This window comes from Abramis brama, assembly GCF_963993115.1.
Source record: "Abramis brama genome assembly, chromosome: 8".
Classification (NCBI taxonomy): domain Eukaryota; kingdom Metazoa; phylum Chordata; class Actinopteri; order Cypriniformes; family Leuciscidae; genus Abramis; species Abramis brama.
In genome coordinates this window covers 26,365,710-26,387,488 of record NC_139970.1, presented here as the reverse complement: position 1 = coordinate 26,387,488, position 21,779 = coordinate 26,365,710, and the positions used below count along the sequence as shown (strand labels likewise).

General features: G+C 39.2%; 1 protein-coding gene across 2 annotated transcripts in view; it reads left to right on the top strand.

Moving 5' to 3' along the window:
• Positions 1–21,779, top strand: part of LOC311087953 (uncharacterized protein) — a 77,168-nt gene that overhangs the window by 47,040 nt on the left and 8,349 nt on the right. For both annotated transcript variants that reach the window (XR_014607398.1, XM_084121489.1), the window contains exon 14: positions 8,329–8,392. Coding sequence is in view for 1 of the 2 variants with exons in the window: in XM_084121489.1 (XP_083977615.1) it covers positions 8,329–8,392 (64 nt within the window). In the remaining variant the exon portion in view is untranslated. The remainder of the gene's footprint in view (positions 1–8,328; positions 8,393–21,779) is intronic.

Genomic DNA, 21,779 nt, shown 5'->3' with positions numbered 1-21,779 from the left:
GGTGCGTGGAGCTAGGGACAGTCTGAATGATAGGACTGTATATGGGTAGTCGGCCCCATCCATTTTGGCGGGCTGAAAAGCCATTTTTCTGTGCAGGTGCACATACATGACCCAATCAGACTTCAGTATTTGGAGAAAAACTGACTTTGCACAAACCATACCAAAAGGGAAATTATGTTCAGTTAAATATGACAACTGTTCACTATTAAGGGTTTCAAAAACCTTTGACAAAATACAGTTTTGAAATATAGTTATCCATATAGTTATCCATATTTGTAGGATCTCCCCATTTTAATAATGGAATAACAAAAACAATTTATAAATGATTGTAATTTCATTGATACACAGCGAAAGACTAAAAATATACTGTATGTAAAAGGAGTGGCAATAAAATCTGCAGCTAATTTTATGAATAGTGCTACTGATTTAGCAGGACCGGCTTATTTACATCCAATAATTTAAGAGCTTTTGGAACCTGACAAATAAACTATTTAATTAAGTACATTTCTTTCTCTAAAATCCATATCTTGTTCATATCTATAGTTTTATGTGCCTGAAATAGAGATCCAGCAGCAACAAAGTGCTTATTAAAACAATCAAACATTTCTTCTTTATCCAAGATTTTTATGGAGATATCCATTATGTATGATGCAAGCCTTTCAGCCTTTTTTGCTCCTGAAATATAGTCAATATTTTAAGGCAAGGCAAGTTTATTTATATAGCACATTTCATACACTATGGCAATTCAAAGTGCTTTACAGAAAGGAATTAAAATAATCACAAAATAAAAGCAAGGAAAATTAAAACAGTTATAAAAGATATTTAAAAAAGATATATGATAAAGTTATAAAATGAATTACAAGAGTAAAACGATGATACATAGATAAACTTCTCATCTGGCAAAACACAGGTGTATCATATTTTTCACAACTTTCAGTTTTACTCTGAGATTTTCCCATTGTGATTAAACTGTATCTATGGTGTTATTTCGGCGCCTAAGAAATCTATTGGACGTTTCCGATGGACCCGATATTTCCCTAAAATCAGACAGGAGGATCTCTAGGACTGACTCATGGGGTAACCTTGGGTTCACTGCCCCATCAGTCCGCACCCCAAAAAACCCATTTGTTCCGAAGCTCTTGGAATGGAATCAGTCCAGTCCGCACCCTACAGAACCTCGAGTTTAATTACACATCAAACTCACTACTCCATCACAGACCCAGGTAATCAGCATGGTTTCATCTCTCAAGTTCCCCAATTAAGTAATTTATGTTTGTGTCTTTTCCCAATTCTCAGTGCCATTTCAGTTCAGTTTAGAATCAAAAGGAGGAATACAGTGCAATCAGTAGGACATACAGTAGATACAGTTATAAAAAGAATTAAAAGAGTAATAAATACATAAATACTTAAATACATAAAATAAACTTCTCATAAATAAACTTCTCATCTGGCAAAACACTGGTGTATCATATTTTGCACAGCTGCTTGTTTTACTGTGAGTTTTTCCCATGTGGATTGTACTGTGTCTGTGGTGTTCTTTCGATGCGCCTAAAAGATTTTTCCCTAAAATCGGACAGGAGGAGCTCTAGGACTGACTCACGGAGTAACCTCTGGTTCACTGCCTCATCAGTCCGCACCCCAAAAACCCATTAGTTCGGAAGCTCTAGGAATGGAATCGTTCCAGTCCACACCCCACAGAACCTCGAGTTTAATCACGTCAAACTCACTACTCCAACACAGACCCAGGCCATCAGCATGGTTTCATCTCTCTTACCCAATTCTCTGTGTCATTTCATTTTAGAATAAAAAGGAGGATACAAAGTAAAATACAGTGTAATCAGTCGGACAGAAAGTAGCACAGTACTCATTCAGTAAATTCACAGCTGATCAGATGTGTTTTGAGTCTGGATTTGAATGTGACTACTGTAGGAGCACATCTGATCTCCTCTGGAAGCTGGTTCCAGCTGCGGCTGGCATAATAGCTAAAAGCGGACTCACCATGCTTAGAGTGAAATCTTAGTATTTCAGGTTGATGTGATCCTAATGATCTGAGTGATCTGTTAGGTTTATATTTAGTGAGCATATCTGTATTGAGGTCCTAGGCCATTTAGTGATTTATATACTCGTAATAATACTTTAAAATCAATCCTAAATGTAACTGGGAACCAATGTAAAGACCTGAGGACTGGTGTGATATGTTCATATTTTCTCGTTCTGCTCAGAATCCTGGCGGCAGCGTTCTGTATGAGCTGCAACTGTCTTATGGTCTTTTTATGGGCGGCAGTGGCTCAGTGGTTCATGTAGGTTGTCTACAAACCGAAAGGTTGGTGGGTCAATCCCTGGTTCCACCTGACCAAGTGTCGAGGTGTCCATGAGCAAGACACCTAACCCCAGCTGCTCCCGACGAGCTGGATGGCCCCTTGCATGGCTGACACTGCCGTCGGTGTATGAATGAGTGAGTGAATGGGTAAATGTGAGGCTATGTAAAGCGCTTTGGTGGCCATAGGTCTGTGAAAGCGCTATATAAATGCAGTCCATTTACCATTTACCATTTTTTGGGAAGGCCAGTTTGGAGTCCATTACAATAATCCACCCTGCTGGTGATGAAAGCATGACCAGCAAGTCTTGTCTGGAAACAAATCATCTAATTCTTGCAATATTTTTGAGATGATAGTATGCTGATTTAGTTATTGCTTTGACATGACTACTGAAACTAAGTTCTGACTCCAGAATTACACAGAGATTCCTGACTTGATTTTTAGTTGTTTGACCCCTTGCGTCAAGGTATGCGTTCACCTTGAGAACTTCATCTTTGTTTCCAAACGCAATGACTTCAGTTTTGTCTTTGTTTAACTGAAGAAAGTTTTACCACGTCCAACTGTTGACTTCATCAATGCATTGGCACATGGAGTCAATGGGTCTGTAAGCGTTAGGCGATAGGGCTAAGTAGATCTGTGTGTCATCTGCATAGCTGTGGTAAGCAATTTGGTTCTTTTTCATTATTTGGCTCATTGGGAGCATGTACAGGTTGAACAGGTGTGGCACAAGAATTGAGCCTTGAGGGACTCTGCATGTCATGGATGTCGATTCAGACTTATGGTCTCCTATACTCACATAATAACCTCTCCCTCCTAGGTATGACCTGAACCATTTTAGGACTATCCCAGAAAGCCCAACCCTGTTTTCCAGCCTGTCAAGAAGTATGTTATGATCGACAGTGTCAAATGCAGCACTGAGGTTGAGTAGTACCAGAATTGATGTTTTGCCTGTATCACTTTTTAACCGAATATAATTTATTATGAACGCTGTCTCTGTGCTGTGATGTGGTCGGAAACCAGATTGAAAATTGTCAAAGTATCCATCTGAGGTTAGGAAGTTGTTCAGCTGATTGAAGACAACTTTTTCAATGATCTTGCCTATGAAAGGAAGATTTGAGATTGGTCTGTAATTGCTCAGTATGTTGCTATCCAGATTGCTCTTTTTCAGGAGGGGCTTGACAACTGCAGTTTTAAGGGACTTTGGAAAAGTCCCAGAGAGAAGTGAGGAGTTTAACACTTCTATGAGATCTAAGCAGTTTAACACACTTTTGAAAAAGGAGGTGGGGAGTGTGTCAAGAGTGCAGGTTGATGGTTTAAGGTGCTGTACTGTTTCTTCCTAAATTTTACCATTAATTTCTTCGAAATCAGACATAGTAACTTTTTGAGGATGTGGTCTGGTCTTACCTCAGTGCCACACGAGGATGCTGATCACCTTTCTAAAATTATTGATTTTCTCAGAGAAGAAGGAAGCAAACTCACTGCATTTGCTGTTCGAGAGCATTTCACTGGGAATCTGGCTTGGGGGGTTTGTTAGACTCTCTACAGTAGCACAAAGAGTGTGTGTGTTATTTATGTTTCTGTTTATAATATTTGAGAAGAACGTTGTTGTTTTTTTTAGTTTTTTTTGCCAGAAATGACCAGTCTGTGCTACGTCCTTAATAACAATCTGTGAAATGTTTAGACCCTTACTGATAAGTAAATCTAGAGTGTGTCCACGATTGTGTGTGGGTCCGTGTACATGTTGAATCAGATCAAAAGTATTTAAAACAGTTATGATTTCTTTTGCCATATTGGTTTCTGCATTATCTATGTGAATATTAAAATCCCCAGAAATAGCAAAACAGTCAAACTCTGAGGAAATTGATGATAACAGCTCTGTAAAGTCCTTAGCAAAGGCTGGAGAGTATTTTAGAGGCCTGTAAATAATAAGTAAAATGCGTGGAGCACCTTTTAACACAATGCCCAGATATTTGCTTACATTGATAGACATATTTAAATAGAGCCGCTACACCCACACCTCTCCTACCTGCTCTGCGGACACTCATAAAAGTACTAGAAGTGATTTATTTTTAAGTGATTAAGTGCTAACTTGACAGTTTTCATCGACCCCCCCCCCCCCCCCCCCCCCCCAACAGCAATCTTAGTTTGACGTGTAACAGGCAGCAGATTATATAGGTTTGCTGTACGGCTTGAGAAGACCTTAGACTTTCTATCATGTAATATAAAAGAAATAGAGAAAGATACAGAAACACTGGGTTCCCGCTGTAAACATTTGAGAAAGTTACTGAATTAAGTATTTTAAGTTACAAGTGTTTTAGTTTATAAAGTAATTTGCTTTAGCTCTCCTAGTCATCACAGTGCATCTATTACGTAGTTGTCTAAAACAGAACCAATCAAATTAAAGATCAGAATGCCTCGCTCTTGCACAAACAGCATCACTCTCATGTATCAAATTTGATAATGTACAGTAGGTGAAAACCAAGGGTTGCACAGACAAATGGCTTTTCATCCCGCCAAAACGGGGCCGACTGCCGATTTAAGTCATGGTGACAGCCATTTTCACCAGAGCTTTTGTCCTTCAGCGCGAAAATGTTCTCCTCACTTACTCTGAAGAAGACTAAAAAGAAGCCTTTCTGCTTACCATAGAAAAAGCCACAGTAGCAGATTAATGGCACTGACAACTCGTTATCTGAGAATGGTGCTTCTCCCCTACAGCTATCTGGTTAGATGAATAGACCATATTTCACTCTAAGAGCATATTTTCGCTGGTGTTTGTTTTAAAACGAGTGTGACACATGCAGTGCTTCCCTGCACCTCAGATGAGCACTCTGAGCGCGTCGCTTGCCGGGGCCGTGCCCACACCAAGCTGCGTTCATCAAGACGGATCACGCCCACTGCAAGAGCGCGAGTCTCGCCCCTCATTGTCCACTGTTCTCTCCCTCTCAGGCTCTTGTGGAGGGGACGAAGTGAGCTCACACCAGCCCATATCCCACGTGACTTTATGCAGGACTCTGCCCCCAACTTCCAAAGGAGCCAGTTGATGTTAAGGGCCTGGCCTGAAATTGTCGTGAACTCTGTGTGGAGTGGTTGGCCCTGGAAGTACCTGCCTACAGCCGCTTTGACGAATGGTTCCTGCAGATGGGGCGCCATTAGTGAACCCCCCGCCAGGAGGCCGTCGCAGAGTTTACTCTGCAGCCTGTCAAGCTGGATCTACTCTCCATACAATGACGGTCCTTCAGGTGTTTCAAGCCAAACTCCTCCACTCTATGGATGAGTCTGGCCCAGACCTTGCTGCTTTCAAGGAGCTGCGAGACTATGGCCCAGACGATCAGCCGTATGATGGCCTGTTTAGTGGTGCTCAAAGCACCACATATGGTTAAACCTGAAGACCAAGGACGCCGACAAGACAGCCCTTCTTGGCTCCCCTGTCTATTCCTCGGGCCTATTCAGTTCTGCATGACTTTGCTGAGTGTTTTACGGCAGCCCAGAAGCCTTCGCAGGCTATGCACCACCTCATACCAAAGCGGGCTAGTTCTTCTGCTGCTTCTAGTCACCCTAATGCCTAGTTCATACTACACAACTTTAAACGTCTGCAGATCGCTGTGCTGTTTAGGCTACATGACTTGCTCTGGAGTCTTGAAGTCGTTGTGGTGTTCACACTATGTGACACTACGTAAATGATCTGCAACAGGGGGTTACACACTACACAAGCTGACAACAATTCTGTCACCCAGTGACTCTATCCAGTCCCCAAACCACGTTTTGTCACGAAAACAAATGAGAAGTGGAATGGGAAATGATGCGAAACAGGAGTTGTCTATTTGAAAATGAACACTGGGAAAAAATTGGCAGTGCAAGTTGTTTGCGCAATGATCTGTTCAAGGAATTCATGCTTGGGTCCAAACTTTTTTTGAAGCCATTGCTGGTGCTGCTGCTGTTTTTCTTTCGGTGACCTCAACCTATGCCTTGCTCTCTCATTGGCAGGGGCGGCGCCAGATAATTTTTAATGCAGGTGCTGAGGGGGTGCTAGATCATTGACAGGGGGAGCTGCACAATTATAAATATATATATATATATATATTTATATTAGTTGGCCGACACCTCCAGATATTTAGCATGCTAGATATTTGTCTGGCGTCGGCGAGGTCTCAGCGAGCGTTTTTGATGCGTCGTTTAGTATTTCACACATAAAGACTGGCGATCGTGGATCACCCACAGATTTGCACGCGATTACAGCCCGACCTGTCGGCGAGCTCGTTAACTTGCGGGCTTAAAATCCTGTAGTGTGAACTAGGCTTTAGTCGTCATCGACTCATCAGCACACCAAGCCAGCTCCCGCTCACACTCAGCCCCAGTCCAAGGCGGAACCTGAGGTGAAGCAGCACTTCCGTCCAGCTAAGCGCTACCCATTTCAAGCAGCCCAAGCATTCCTGATGTTTTTGGAAGTTCTGTGTGTTCACCTCCCAACCCCCTGATCAGTTCCAGGTGTTGGAGGCGCTGTGTTTAATTTCCGTACTGGGTCCACCCCACCAGTGGTATGCGTGCCCAGACCTCCTTCCTCTGTTATAGCGAGTCAAATAAAAACAAACACCTTCTCAAAAAGAGCATTCTTTCTCTTCACTGTCCTGTCACAAGCCTCAGCCCCCCGCCACAACGCGGCGATCTACCACATGTGACTCTTCAACCCCTCACCGCCCAGAGCCAGGCTTGGGAAGCCATTCCCGGCGTGTCAAATTGGGTTTTAGAAATAATCAAACTGGGTTACTCTAGCTCGCTCACAGGCTACCCACTTCAGGGGTGTGATTCACACTTCAGTCTCAGACATAGATGCTCACGTCCTCCGAGCCTAAATAAAAGTTCTGCTAGCAAAGGGTGCTGAGAAAAAATTTCCCACAGCCCGCAGCAAGTCAGGCTTTTGCAAACGCTACTTCCAAGGCCTTCGTCCCATCCTCGATTTGAGATGATCTGATAACACGGCTGTTAAGAATGCTAACTTTAAAAACAAATACTCTTACAGATTTGCCCAGGGGATTTGTTTTTTGTCAGTGGATTTGAAAGATGCATACTTTAATATCCAGATACTTTAAAAGCCCCTCATCACAGACCGTTCTTGAGATTCGTGTTCGAAGGGGTGGCTTACATTAATATTAATAGCATTGTCTAAAGCTGAATTATTAAGCAGGTGTCAGAAATTACCAAAGCATCAGCATCAGTATTCCCTGCCCATATGCGTACCATATCCATTTTAGGAAGTAAACTTTGTATCTACCTTGTTATCCTCAATATACTCACCAAAATCTTTCTTAAAGGGTTAGTTCACCCAAAAATGGGTTAGTTCACCCAAAAATTCTGTCAGTAATTACTCACTCTCATGTTGTTCCAACCCCGTAAGACTTTCATTCTCAGATTTAATCAAAAATATCTTAATTTGTGTTCCGAAGATGAACGAAAGTCTTACGGGGTTGGAACAACATGAAGGTGAGTAATTAATTACATAATTTTCATTTTTGGGTGAACTAACCCTTTAAATTTGTCTCAAAATTAAGAACTTGCACAATTATCCATTGTTTTGATTGTTACAAATAAATGCTTTTGCTACTTTGTGTTTGTGAAATTTAGAATTGAAAGAATGTGCAACCTTTTGTACATTTTGTATTCTTGTTCACTTGTGTTTACACTAGTGCATGATGTATTATATGTAACTAATGGGACAACAGTTGTAGCCCTTATGTAGCAACTTGATAGCATCACATTTTTCTGTTTTAGTGTGTCTTCAAAAATCCTGTATTAGACGGTGAAATTTATTATTTACAATGAAATGTTCAAGTATCTTCAAGTAATATTAACCACTGTCTTTATTTTACTCATAAATCATAAAACCCATTGCAAAAATGTGATTTTCCTACAAAATAATGTCTCGACTGAGCAGATGTTTTACTCTTTTACATATGTGTATGGTTTACAGTGCAAATTGTACAAATAACTTTCTTTTACAATTTTACCCATTCAGGCTCAATGATAACAGAACTGACAGCACCATTAAAGTCAGCAAAACCCCCAAAGAGGCCATTGTGGTAAGTGTTGTGAACTAGATAAGATTTTACTCTGATGTAATGTTTGCTAAACTTTCAGATGGCAATCCACTTTTTTGGGTAAAAGATGGCATAATTCTTCTCACCCTCCAAACATCGAACATTAATTAAATTAAAATTTAAAAGTGTAAAAGCATTAACAAATGACTATAACAGACAATGAATAACCCCAAAAAAGTGATTATTTCTGCATCAGTATTACGGACATGTTAAATATCCCTCGAGTAATATATGTCTGTATTATATAACCTACGTTGCCTTAATAAAAATGGTTCATTAACTTAAAAATTGAGGGAAAACATTGAGGGGATGCAGTGACTGAAAAGAGCTCTTGCCATATTCTTGGTATACCATGTCACATTAAAATAACTAACATTCTTGTCACAAACTGCTCTGAGACACAAAGGTTGAGGATCCAAATGCAGTTTATTTGAGTAATCCAGAATTGTAATCAAACACAGGCAAAGGGTCAAGCACAGGAAGGCAGTCCAAACAAACAAACAAACAGGCAGGCAGGCAGGGGTCAGAGGCAAAAAAGGAATCCAAGAAACAGGCAAAAATCCAAGAACCAAGAGACAATGAAACCAGGGAGAATGCTCAGAAATGCAGTATAAACACTAAACAAGACTTTGCAGGGAATGAATGAGTGTACATGGGTTAAATAGGCTAAGACTGACAAGGTAATGAGACACAGGTGGATGCAATCGGGGATGATGAGTCCGGGCAGTGATTTATGAGAGCTTCCTTGAGAGCCACCAGAGGGCACTCCACATCAGACTATTGTCATTCCCTCACAAACTACATTTCCCATAAATCACTGCCCGGAGTTGCATCAACCTGTGTCTCATTACCTTGTCAGTCTTATAGTGCGTTCTATTATTGTCAACGAACCGTCTCGGCCCTCGGATATTATTATTTTTTGATATAAAGTAGTCCCAAAGGACATAGCTCATGTTAAATACTCCGATACAGTAGGTGGCGGTATGCACCTTCAAAAGTCATGGTTGCAATCTGCCATAAATCGAAAAGAAGAAGAAGAAGAAGAAGAAGAAGAAGAAGAAGAAGAAGGCCCTCGGATATGACGTCACTTCCACACTTCAAGCGTTCTGGTATGTTTTGTGCGTCCGAGTCGAAGAAAAAACAAGGACGCCACCCGGAAAGCTGTTGCTATGGTAGCACTGGCCGAGTACCAGGCGCTCCAGAAGTATGTGCTATGTTTTAGTTTATCTTCTGTTAACAACACTAGCCACGTTAGTAACACCCGTTTGAAACAAGGCTGCATTCAATGTTGCACTCACAACAAGACCAATTCCCATACCCACAGGCAGTGATACGGACGCAGTAAGGTATTGCAGTAATACGAGTGATTAAAATCATAATTTAAACAACCAAAGCGGTCCAAAAACAATGAAAACAATTCATACTTCCAAGTCACACAGGGCGCAGCCATCTTGGATTCCGTATCGGAATTCTTGGCCAGTGTCCTCACGGTTGTCCGACTTCCGAGCTGGGAAATCTGAGGAAAGGGGGTGCGTTGGCGCGTGTTGCTAGGCAATGTCTGTCTTCCTAGTTGGAACTCCGACACGAATAAATGGATAAATAATAGAACGCACCATTAGCCTATTTAACCCTTTCACACGTAAGTTTAAAATATTCTGGCTGACCCCCCAGCGTGAGTTTTTCAAGGCGACCATTATTTAGAATGCCACTTTATGGTTTCCATGGTGACGCGTCATTGCTTGTCACGTGACACACCGCAGCAACAACAGAGCTGAATGAATGATGATCTGCTTTTATGTCATTTTTCCTTTTTTATTCAAAATATTCACAAATTTGTTAGATATGGCATGAAATATGTGATATTCCGATTGTCAAATACATGCAAGTGGAAGTATATTGTTGTTTAAACACCTTTATAACGATCGCGTTAGTTGAGCTGTATGCGTGATGGGCGCCGCCATGTTAGTTTGTGCCGCAGACAGCAGTTTAGAGAATCGGATCTGTTGGATTTACAACACGTGAATTCTTCCACTTCTCCCGAAATACATAAATGTAAGTGGCTGGTGAACTGGGAGAAGAATAGAGTACACTTTAAAGTTACTTACACAATGTGTATCTGATATGAATATAACTAATTATAATGGAAAGGATTATTATTGCCTCTTCCTTTGACATCAATGTGTATTTTACAAACTCTAAATGTATTGTTTTTTTAGTACTTATATGTCTGAAACCTAAAATAAACATTATGTGGTTGAAAACACTGAAAAGTTGTGATATATGACAGCTCTGAGCGCGCCTGTCTCTGGCTCAGCGCCAGCCAACGCGCGAAAGCACATTTGAATTTAGCAGTTGATCGCGTCATGCACTGACTGTTCTAATCACACCGGTGTGATCGTACGCTCCAGGGACCAGCCTAGACTGATCACACCGGTGTGATCGTACGTGCGAAAGGGTTAAAGGGGCTATATGCTTTTTTCTGAAATTTAAACTCGCGACTGACACCTGTGGCCAATAAACGGAACTGCTCTTCCTTTCTGCTCGCTCTCGTACGTGCACACTTCACAAGTCATCCGCTGCAAAGAAGTCAACATTATGTTTACAGAGGTAAGAACAGTCAAATACATATATTGTTTGAGAAACTAAGTTTGTTTGCTGACTAGCGGTGGTGGCAGAGTGATCTGAAACGTTTAACATGAACGCGCTTGACGTCACATCCGCAGACAGCGCGCGAAAAATCCGACCCGACAAAAAATAGGAAAAATAGGATACAGGCTTATAGGTGCACCCACTGTGAGCTGACAAGGTGTCAGTATGCTCATCAGGAGATGTTTGAGTCATACATGGTCAAATAAAAAGGCTATTGTTACGTTTATTTTGGGGAAACAGTTGCATATAGCCCCTTTAAACCATGTACACTCATTCATTCCCTGCAAAGTCTTGTTTAGTGTTTATACTGCATTTCTGAGCATTCTCCCTGGTTTCATTGTCTCTTGGTTCTTGGATTTTTGCCTGTGACCAGCTGGTGACCATTCCCCTGACGTCTAAAATAGATTATGAAAGAAATTTTACAGCTCATTCAGTCAAACTGACGGATAAGAATTATTTGTAGCACAACCTTATGATTTTAAATTATTATTTTTTGAGTGGAACTTCCTCAAACCGGAAGTGCCTCCCATTATCTAAAATGCAGTAGGCTCATTAGGAAAAAGGAGGATAATCCCTAACTGTAACAAGTCAAAGCAGTTTTGTATATGTTATTTCCTTTTTGATTATCAGATGGTCAAAACATACAGGTGTAGGGTTGGGTACCGATATGGAACTAGTACCTAAGTAACCGGTATGTAACATGACTGAATCAAACCCAGATTTCGGTGCCTCATTTCGGTGCCACTTAAACGTACAGTATGGAATTTTTCGCCACTAGGGGTCGCTAACCTCTTTACAATAACAAAGGCGTAGTTTGATGACGCAACACATGCTAAGAATTATGGATGTTGTCGTCAACGTCAAGCCGGCCGATCTAATAATGTTTATGGATGACTGAATACATCGATGCTTTTATCATGACTGTGATATGAAGCAGTTCGGGATTGCTAAGAGACAGCTATCAGCTCCACACGCGACGCGAGCTCCCGCGGATATAAAAGGAATACGGACATTTCATTCTACCGAACTACACGCAGAATTACTACTCACAGGTCAGTTTATTAGACAAATTAAACTTGTGAGGTAACGCAGCGCTGTTTCACCTGGTCTAACATTACATTAGCACACTAAACTGCATTTGAATGTGTTGAAAAGTATGTGTTAGTTTGTCTGTATGAGACTAGCAGTAAGCTAGATCAACATTAGAATAACATACAGATCATATTCTAACATTTTATCATTGTTGAACTATATAACATTGATTAGTTTTATGTAAATGTGCTCACCTGTTTAATAAGTACATGTAGGAGCGGTCAAAGTCTCGGACGTGGAGCTCTCGTTTATATACTGTCAATGGGAGCTCTCGGCATCTCGAAAACACCGCGCTGATATTGATTCTCGTTTTAGTTCTCCTTTTTTATCCAAAGTCTGCTTGCCATGGTCCGTAATGTTTGAACAAAACAACAACGTGCAAATAGACATTGCGAACTCCACAGTTGTCTGCGTCTGACGCTTTGGTTAATCAGAGGGCTCTGCTCATAGCTCTGGTTACCATGGCAGTACGAGCGGAAACCATAGGCGGAAACCCAGGCGGTCAGGGTTTCATATTATTTTGAAGGTACCCCCGGGAGCCGCCATTGGCTAACAAGCCTTCACCTGCTGTTAGCATCCCATTGACTCCCATTCATTTTCGCGTCACTTTGACAGCGAATAACTTTACATCTGAGGCGTTTAAAGACTCCATTTGTCCATTGTTTATTTCTAAAGAAACACGACAATGTATAAAAGGCTCCATTACCTTGTATCTTACGTTATGGCCCCGTAGAAGCAGTTTTTGTAAAAGTAGGCTAACGATTGCGTCATAACCACGCGACTCTCTGGAAATTACCGTAGAGACAGGAAGAGAAGCTCGCAATCAATCGGGGGGACGTGGAGGCATAAAGTCCGATAAAGTAAAGGGAGAAGCCCATAGAGAGTCATGACGTTGCTCCTGCTCCTAGCTCATGGACAGCTCCTACTCACACTCTCCGTCTCTGCGAGATTCGGAAGGGAATGGTTCCGATTTCGCTTGGCACGGCTACTAGAAAACGTACAACTGTCAGGCAGGCTGCTCACGTCACATCCACGTCGTCAAGTTCAGTTTGAGTCTGCGCAGTACGCTCGGCAATCAGGAAGTGACTGCTTCTAATGTGCTTCAACTTCTCTCCGTTGAAACCTATGGGGTCACTGTGTCCAGTTTATATACTGTCTATGCGGAAACCAGGGACAACGCGGATATGGCGCCATTGACTGCGACAAAACGGAAATAAAGAAACGTGCCGTGTCTAAAAATTCAATTAAAATTTCTCCTGGTTAAGTTGTTGGAAACAGTCAGGATAATGTAAGTACACAACTAAAAAAAATATATAACGTAGATATAGTGATTTTTGCTAATTTTAAAGCAAAAAAGTTACATATTGTGCCTTTAAATGCCTCAGCTGTTGGTTGAAATATTTGCCCTCTAGTTCTCCGAAACGGACGTAAAGAGCATCATCACTATGGAACGCCTAATGGGTCATATTTCGCCACTTTCCTACGTCGTTTTGTTAAAAAAACGCCGTAAAAAGCGCCGTTTAAACGGCCAGGACGCCGCTTTTTACGCCGCCGAAAAGCGAAACGCCGTAAAAAGCGCCGATGAATTGTGTAAACAACGGCGTATTTTTCGTCGGTTTGGAGGCGGCGAAAAAAACGACGCTCTATATGCCCATGTAACGCCGCTTTTTACGGCGCACAGTGTCCCCAATGACGCGTATCATAACGCGTCACAAGACGCGTAGTGTTAAATTATAATGATCTCCACCCTGTCTTTTCCAAAGCCAATACATTTGAACTGGTATCACCCAATCAGTAAAGAACAAGAACAGACGACATTAATCCAACCCAGCACAAGGATGAGATTCGATCCATGCCTCAGTTCACTGAATGTTGCTGAAACTGAGGTAGATGGTCTAGCTCACTGCTAACGTTATACCGCCTTGTAAGGCAAGCATATTTTATTTATCATTATAATAGGCCCACTTTAATCTGTTATTTTTCTCTGTTCTTTTATCACACATTCTCGATTTTTTTCATCTGATTATTTGTAAAGCACTTTGCATAGCCTCTTTATGCATTGTGCTTTATAAATAACCTCTTGCCGCTACTCCCCTTACACATTTGTTTGTGACAGTGTCATTGCTTGGGAACAATGATTGTAGACAGATAAACTGTAGCCAGTCGTATTGTTTCCCCCAACATATATTAACATCCAGTTGATTTGAAAAGCACAATCCAAACATAACGCAAGATCTCCGCTAGGTGGAGATAATATAATATTCTCGTATTATATATAATATAATCGTATGCCCTATTCTATGGCCTATAGCCAACAATTATATTGTATTTTTATAAAATAAAATCTTGAATTGAATTATTTCAGTTAAACTTAACTGTAATAACGGAAATTAGGATACAATTCATAACATGAAAAACAGCCCCATGCGCTTGATTGCAATGTTCGATGTCTAACTTCACAGTCAACTGAAACATGCAGTTTAATTTTAATAAATAAAGTATATAGTCCTATCTATAATAAATAATTTATTAAACTGAATATATAAATAAGTCCTGCTGCACAGGTTTTGTAATTATTGCAGATCATATAAAATAAATAATTAGGCATATTGATTGACCTAGGCCTACTTGTTAAAAGAGCTTTGCGTTTTCATTTAGTAGGCTATTCTACTGCTAATAGAAAGAATGAACGAATTTATTTAATAAATAATAACATTGAATATATGGAATTCTCTCTCTCTCTCTCTCTCTCTCTCTCTCTCTCTCATAACTGCATTAATAACGGCATAAAGCCGGGGATACACTTAAGGTAACGATACATTGGGCAACTTTTTGATGTTGCTGGGCAATCTTGCCGAGCGATTGTTGCTTGGGCGCTTTACCATTGAAAATGGTATTGGTATTTCTATCTGGATAATTTTGATCAGTCGTGGGCCCTGTGTCTCATCTTGCCCGTTGATGGCAACATTGCTCAAAAAGTTGCCCTGTGTATCATCACCTTTACTGTAGGCCGTTTATGAATGTAGCCTTTTATAATGCTTGTTCAGCGCGTTCAGTCAGTCAGTAGCCGCGTTTCCATTACAGATTTGCGCAAATGTTTTGCGCTATTATCTAAATATCGATTAAAAAAAACTATTGCGAAATGGCGGTTTTTCCATTAACCGATGTTATGCGACTAAAACGTCACTTTTTCTCGCGATAGGTCATTCCTAAAATCACGGCAACGGACATGGTTTATATAATATCACAGCCACCGCATTAGACATTAGGCCTATTATTATTAATGGAATGAGACGTACGTCAGTGAAAGTCACTAAACGAAATGAGTTCATTTAACTTATATTTTTTTTTGATTGAATAAACCAATACTAAATTATGAATTTTGAAATTATGAGTGAGTTTGACTCAATATATATATATATATATATATATAAGTTCACAATAATCACAATAGCCTACTAGTATTATTTTTTAAACTTAAACGGTTTGCGGCAATCAGTTTCCTCAATCGGTTTGAGTTGAGTTAACTTTTGGGTTTTACAGTGTGGCGTGTTATCCAAGCATGGCAGGGTTGCCCTTGCGAACGACAAGGAGTTGGGAGATTATCCCTCAGTTCTGCTCTGAGGTTTTGATTGTGGCATTTCAGATTTTTTTATGACTTTTTGCCCCTTTATTAAACATTTAAAATATTCACAAATTAATATGGAATACATGTCGATTTTACTGGTTTTCTAAGGCCAAATTAGAACCTGGAATTGATATTTTTCCTGCAGTGCAGAATGAGAAAAGCTAGGCTATAGCCTATGGAACCACAGCCCACAGAAAGGTGTTTCTAAAAGTAGGCTAAAAACATATGTCCATCTCCGCTGTGCGATTTAGAGAGAAATAAACCTTTCATAAGGATTACATAATCAGAAGGTATTAGGCTAGCTTTCGATTCGAATTTGTTCGTTTTAAAGTGGACATTTCAAGCTTTAGCCTATAGGCTATTTTGTTTCAGTTCTCATGCTCCAGTTCACGGAGATAATGAAAAGGCGTCTTGTTTTATTTTATTTTACAAATGCAAAGTTTTCTTGTTATTGTAAGTTTACACAAATAAAAGTAGTTGATAATAATGTATTATTATTATTGTCTGTATGACCAGAAATGATAAAGTTGTTTCCAATGTTGATAAGAAAATTGTTGAAGGTGAAAAGTGTTCACGCCCGTGCCATGCAGTCCGCGCTCAATATGCCTAATTATTTATTTTATATGATCTGCAATAATTACAAAAACCTGTGCAGCAGGACTTATTTATATATTCAGTTTAATAAATTATTTATTATAGATAGGATATACTTTATTTATTAAAATTAAACTGCATGTTTCAGTTGACTGTGAAGTTAGACATCGAACATTGCAATCAAGCGCATATGGGGCTGTTTTTCATGTTATGAATTGTCTCCTAATTTCCGTTATTACAGTTAAGTTTGACTGAAATAATTCAATTCAAGATTTTATTTTATAAAAATACAATATAATTGTTGGCTATAGGTAGAATAGGGCATACGATTATATTATATATAATACGAGAATATTTTATTATCTCCACCTAGCGGATATCTTGCGTTATGTTTGGATTGTGCTTTTCAAATCAACTGGATGTTAATATATGTTGGGGGAAACAATACGACTGGCTACAGTTTATCTGTCTACAATCATTGTTCCCAAGCAATGACACTGTCACAAACAAATGTGTAAGGGGAGTAGCGGCAAGAGGTTATTTATAAAGCACAATGCATAAAGTGGCTATGCAAAGTGCTTTACAAATAATCAGATGAAAAAAATCGAGAATGTGCGATAAAAGAACATAGAAAAATAACAGATTAAAGTGGGCCTATTATAATGATAAATAAAATATGCTTGCCTTACAAGGCGGTATAACGTTAGCAGTGAGCTAGACCATCTACCTCAGTTTCAGCAACATTCAGTGAACTGAGGCATGGATCGAATCTCATCCTTGTGCTGGGTTGGATTAATGTCGTCTGTTCTTGTTCTTTACTGGTGATACCAGTTTAAATTTATTGGCTTTGGAAAAGACAGGGTGGAGATCATTATAATTTAACACTACGCGTCTTGTGACGCGTTATGATACGCGTCATTGGGGACACTGTGCGCCGTAAAAAGCGGCGTTACATGGGCATATAGAGCGTCGTTTTTTTCGCCGCCTCCAAACCGACGAAAAATACGCCGTTGTTTACACAATTCATCGGCGCTTTTTACGGCGTTTCGCTTTTCGGCGGCGTAAAAAGCGGCGTCCTGGCCGTTTAAACGGCGCTTTTTACGGCGTTTTTTTAACAAAACGACGTAGGAAAGTGGCGAAATATGACCCATTAGGCGTTCCATACATCACCGCATGTGATCGCTGGTTAACCTTTTGACGCGGACGATCAGTCCCACCGGTGTGATTAGAACGTTCAGATCGCATGATTATCAACTGCTAAATTCAAATCTGCGTTCGCGCGTCGGCTGGCGCTGAGCCAGAGACGGACGCGCTGAGCGCTATCATATGTCACTAACTATTCAGTGTTTTCAACTACATAAGTTTTATTTAGGTTTCAGACATTTAAATACACTTAAGTAGGGGAGCGCGGGGCACAACCTAACACGGGGTTAGTTGTAACAGGCTTGTTTTAAATACTTCCGCACATGCTTGGATGATGAAACTTTGTTTATTTACTAGTTGCCATATCAACACTATATAGAAAAAAATTCCGCCAAAAATTTTTTTTTTGGAAGATATCCATAGACATTTATTAAACCATAGCAAAGGTAAATTTCTTACTTAAGTCAATTTTTCATCTCTATTTTTTGTGTTTATTTAAAAGAAGACAAATCTGATATTATTTTAATCTCCAAGATGTTATTTAACAGCAGAAGACACTAGCCGGGTTTAAATCCCAGTTGTGCAGGCGGGGGCATGTTGTAACACTGCGTTACAATGTGCCCCTATTAGAAATATGCTATTATATTCTATACTTTTATTAATTTTATTGAGAAAACGTGAGAAAAAGGTGAATAAAGACTGAGAGTCAATGTTCAGAAATTACTAATTATTTATTTGTTTTGAACTATGTTGTATAGCTGTTTTCATGTGTTCGTAGTCAAAGCTTAAAAATGAGTTTATATTTAATTATTAAAAATTGCCATTATTTTATATGAAAAAGTTTTTTAATTGTATTTTATTTAGAAAATATTTTAGTTTGTTTTGTATATTTTTTTTATTAGATCAGATAACATTTTAAGCTGCCATATGTTATGTTACAATGTGCCCCACACGTTACAATGTACCCCACCTATGGGGCATGTTGTCACATTTCACTTCCATTCTTTCGGGGTAGCCTATATCAAGAAAAAAGTATATACTGTATTAATAAAACAAAAACACATAATTGTACTAGACATGTGGGAAATTAATGTGGGAAAAAATAAATACTCTGAACCATAAGTAGATTTACACAAACTGAGAAAGTCAAAAAGCGTTACTTTGTGCCCCGCTCTCCCCTATTAGCAAAACAACATTTATAGTTTGTAAAATACACACCGATGCGGCAATAACAATCTTTTTAATTATAAATTGATGACGGGATTAGATACACATTGTGTAGCTTCTTCAATGAGGGGTTTCACGTCACAGCATTTAAGGTGATGCGTTCCAAAATAACGTTCACTTTGTGCAGGACATGCAATAAGTCAGGAGAGGTGTCGTATTTGGCCAGAGAAGGCAAAATAAAAATAAAAAAATAAAAAAAATGAAAATAATTGCTGAAATTTAAAGCTGGTTTGTAGCATACCAAGAATAAAGACTACTTTGCTGTTATTAGTAGGCCTACTGTAGTGTTATTCAGTGTTAAATTGTATTTGGTGGCTTAGGTTTTATTGTGAATTTGTTATGTACATTTGTTGTTTTGTATTTAGACTACTTATATTTATATATTTACTTGAAATATCTATATCTATATATATATCTATCTATCTATCTATATATATATATATATATATATATATATATATATATATATATTTATACTACAGGGCCGTTGAATGCTTGAATCTGATTGGTTGACGAACGTTCTAAGGTGTGCATTATTTTCAGGGAAACGCACAGCTAAAGTAGTTCCAGGCAGGTCTTGACCGCATTACAGTTCCATATCACTTCGCGTAGTCAACTGTAATAACGGAAAATAGGATACAATTCATAACAAGAAAAAACATTTAGCCCCATGCGCTTGATCTGCAATTTTCAATGTCTAGCTTCACAATCAATGGAAACATGCATTTTAATTTTAATAAATAAAGTATATAGTCCTATATAATCAATAGAAAATTAAACTGAATATAGGCTAAATAAATGGATAGTCCTGCAGCACGGATTTTTATTGCAGATAATTTAACAAATAAATAATTATTGATTGGCATACTTGTTAAAAGGGCTTTGGGTTTCATTTATTTGGCTAGTCTACTGTCATCTGTCAATAATAGAAACAAAAGAATGAACGAATTAATTAAAACGAATTGAATTAATAAATAAATAATAATATTGACGCACATGCTTTTCTGTCTCATTATTGCACATCTCTCTCTAATAACTGCATTAATAACTGCATAAAGCCGGGGACACACTTTAAGGCCGGTTATGAATGTTATTTGATTCTTATGACTGATCATGTCCAAACGCGTGTTCAGCGCATTCAGTCTGTGTTCAAAGTCGGTGTTTAAAATATGCTGCGATGAAAACAGTCAGAGAATGTGTCAGCTAGTCGTGTGTCCCCAGCATTAGTCTGCTATGTGGCTCAAACCTCCGTTACTAACTCTAAAATGACGTTTTGGAATTAGCAACGGAGGCATGGGATTAGATGCGTAAGAAATTAGTCCTACATACAAGAGCGTTTTAATGACAAAAACTTTACAAACGTCTTGAAATACATAATCTGAACAATGTTTCGAGGTGTGGTAACTGTAGTATAAGCGGAATAATTGACTTCAGGCCGTTGAATTATTAGAAAAATAATGCACAGCCGAGGTGAACGGCCACTCCGCTTCGCGTCGTGACCGCATTACCACCTCGGGTGTGCATTATTTTTCTGATAATTCAACGGCCTGTCGTCAATTATTCCTTACATATATATATTTTTAAAATGGATATATATATATATATATATTCAATTTTAAGAATTTTTTATTTTATTTTATTTTTTGCAATAAAAAAGCCAGTTAATGTCATTAACCATTGTTTTGATGTTTAACCATTGTAATGTCATTAACCATTGTTTTGACTCTTTTTTTAAGTATCGGTTCAGGCACCGTTTAGGCACCGGTTCCATTTTAAAAGTATAAAAGTTAAACGATACCTAACCCTATACAGTTGTGTCTCAAAAAATTTGAATATCGTGGAAAAGTGCAATACTTTTTATCAGTTATTTAAGAAAGTGAAAATGTAATATATGCTACACTAATACACTAATCAAATTGCGCAAATTGAAATTGCGAAAATACGCCCAATGGAAACACGTCAATTTTGCAAAAACTCCCATTTATCGCAAAAACGTTTTTACGCTCACATAAGGTGGTTTTTCAGGCAATTCGAAAAAGAAATATTTCGCAAAACTGCAATGCAAACAGTTTTTGCGCATTTACATGTCACCTGACGTAGATGACGCGGTATGTTTGGACAGAATACGAGACGGAGTTCTTTATTAAATTCATAAAAGACAAAAGAATTACAGGAATACTGGATTCTAAATCTCAAAGAAATGCCACAATCAAGACCTCGAAGCAGAAATGAGGGAGAAACACCCAGACACACCTCATATGTGCCGCTCCAAGTAAGGGTCTTTCCTTGCCATTAATGATTAGATAACACACATATATCTCCTCCAATTAATAATAATGGCCAGTGCAGTGACTGGGATATATACGTAAACCTACCAACATCCGTCGGCATGATTTTTGGAATGACTTATCGTGAGAGGAAAAAATGACGTTTTAGTCGCATAACATCGGATAATGGAAACACCGTCATTTCGCAATAGTTTTTTGTCGACATTTAGAAAAAATTGCAAAAGTTTTGCGCAAATCTGTAATGGAAACGCATCTATTGACACCCTAAGGATTGTAAGCCACAAAAGGTCATCGCTGAAAGGGCTGGTTGTTTGCAGAGTGCTGTATCGAAGCATAATCATGGAAAGTTGACTGGAAGGAAAAAGTGTGGCAGGAAAAGGTGCACAAGCAACAGGAATGACCACAGCCTTGAGAAGATTGTCAAGCAAAGCCGATTCAAGAACTTGGGAGATCTTCGCAAGAAGTGGACTGAAGCTGAAGTCAGTGCATCAAGAACCGCCTATCACAGACGTCTTCGGGAAATGGGTTACAACTGTCACATTCCTAGTGCAAGCCACTTCTGAACCAGAGACAATGTCAGAAGCGTCTTACCTGGGCTAAAGAGAAAAAGGAACTGGACTGTAGCTCAGAGGTCCAAAGTCCTCTTTTCAGATGAAAGTAAATTTTGCCTTTCATTTGGAAATCAAGGTCCCAGAGTCTGGAGGAAGAGTGGAGAGGTTCAGAACTTGCTTGAAGTCCAGCGTGAAGT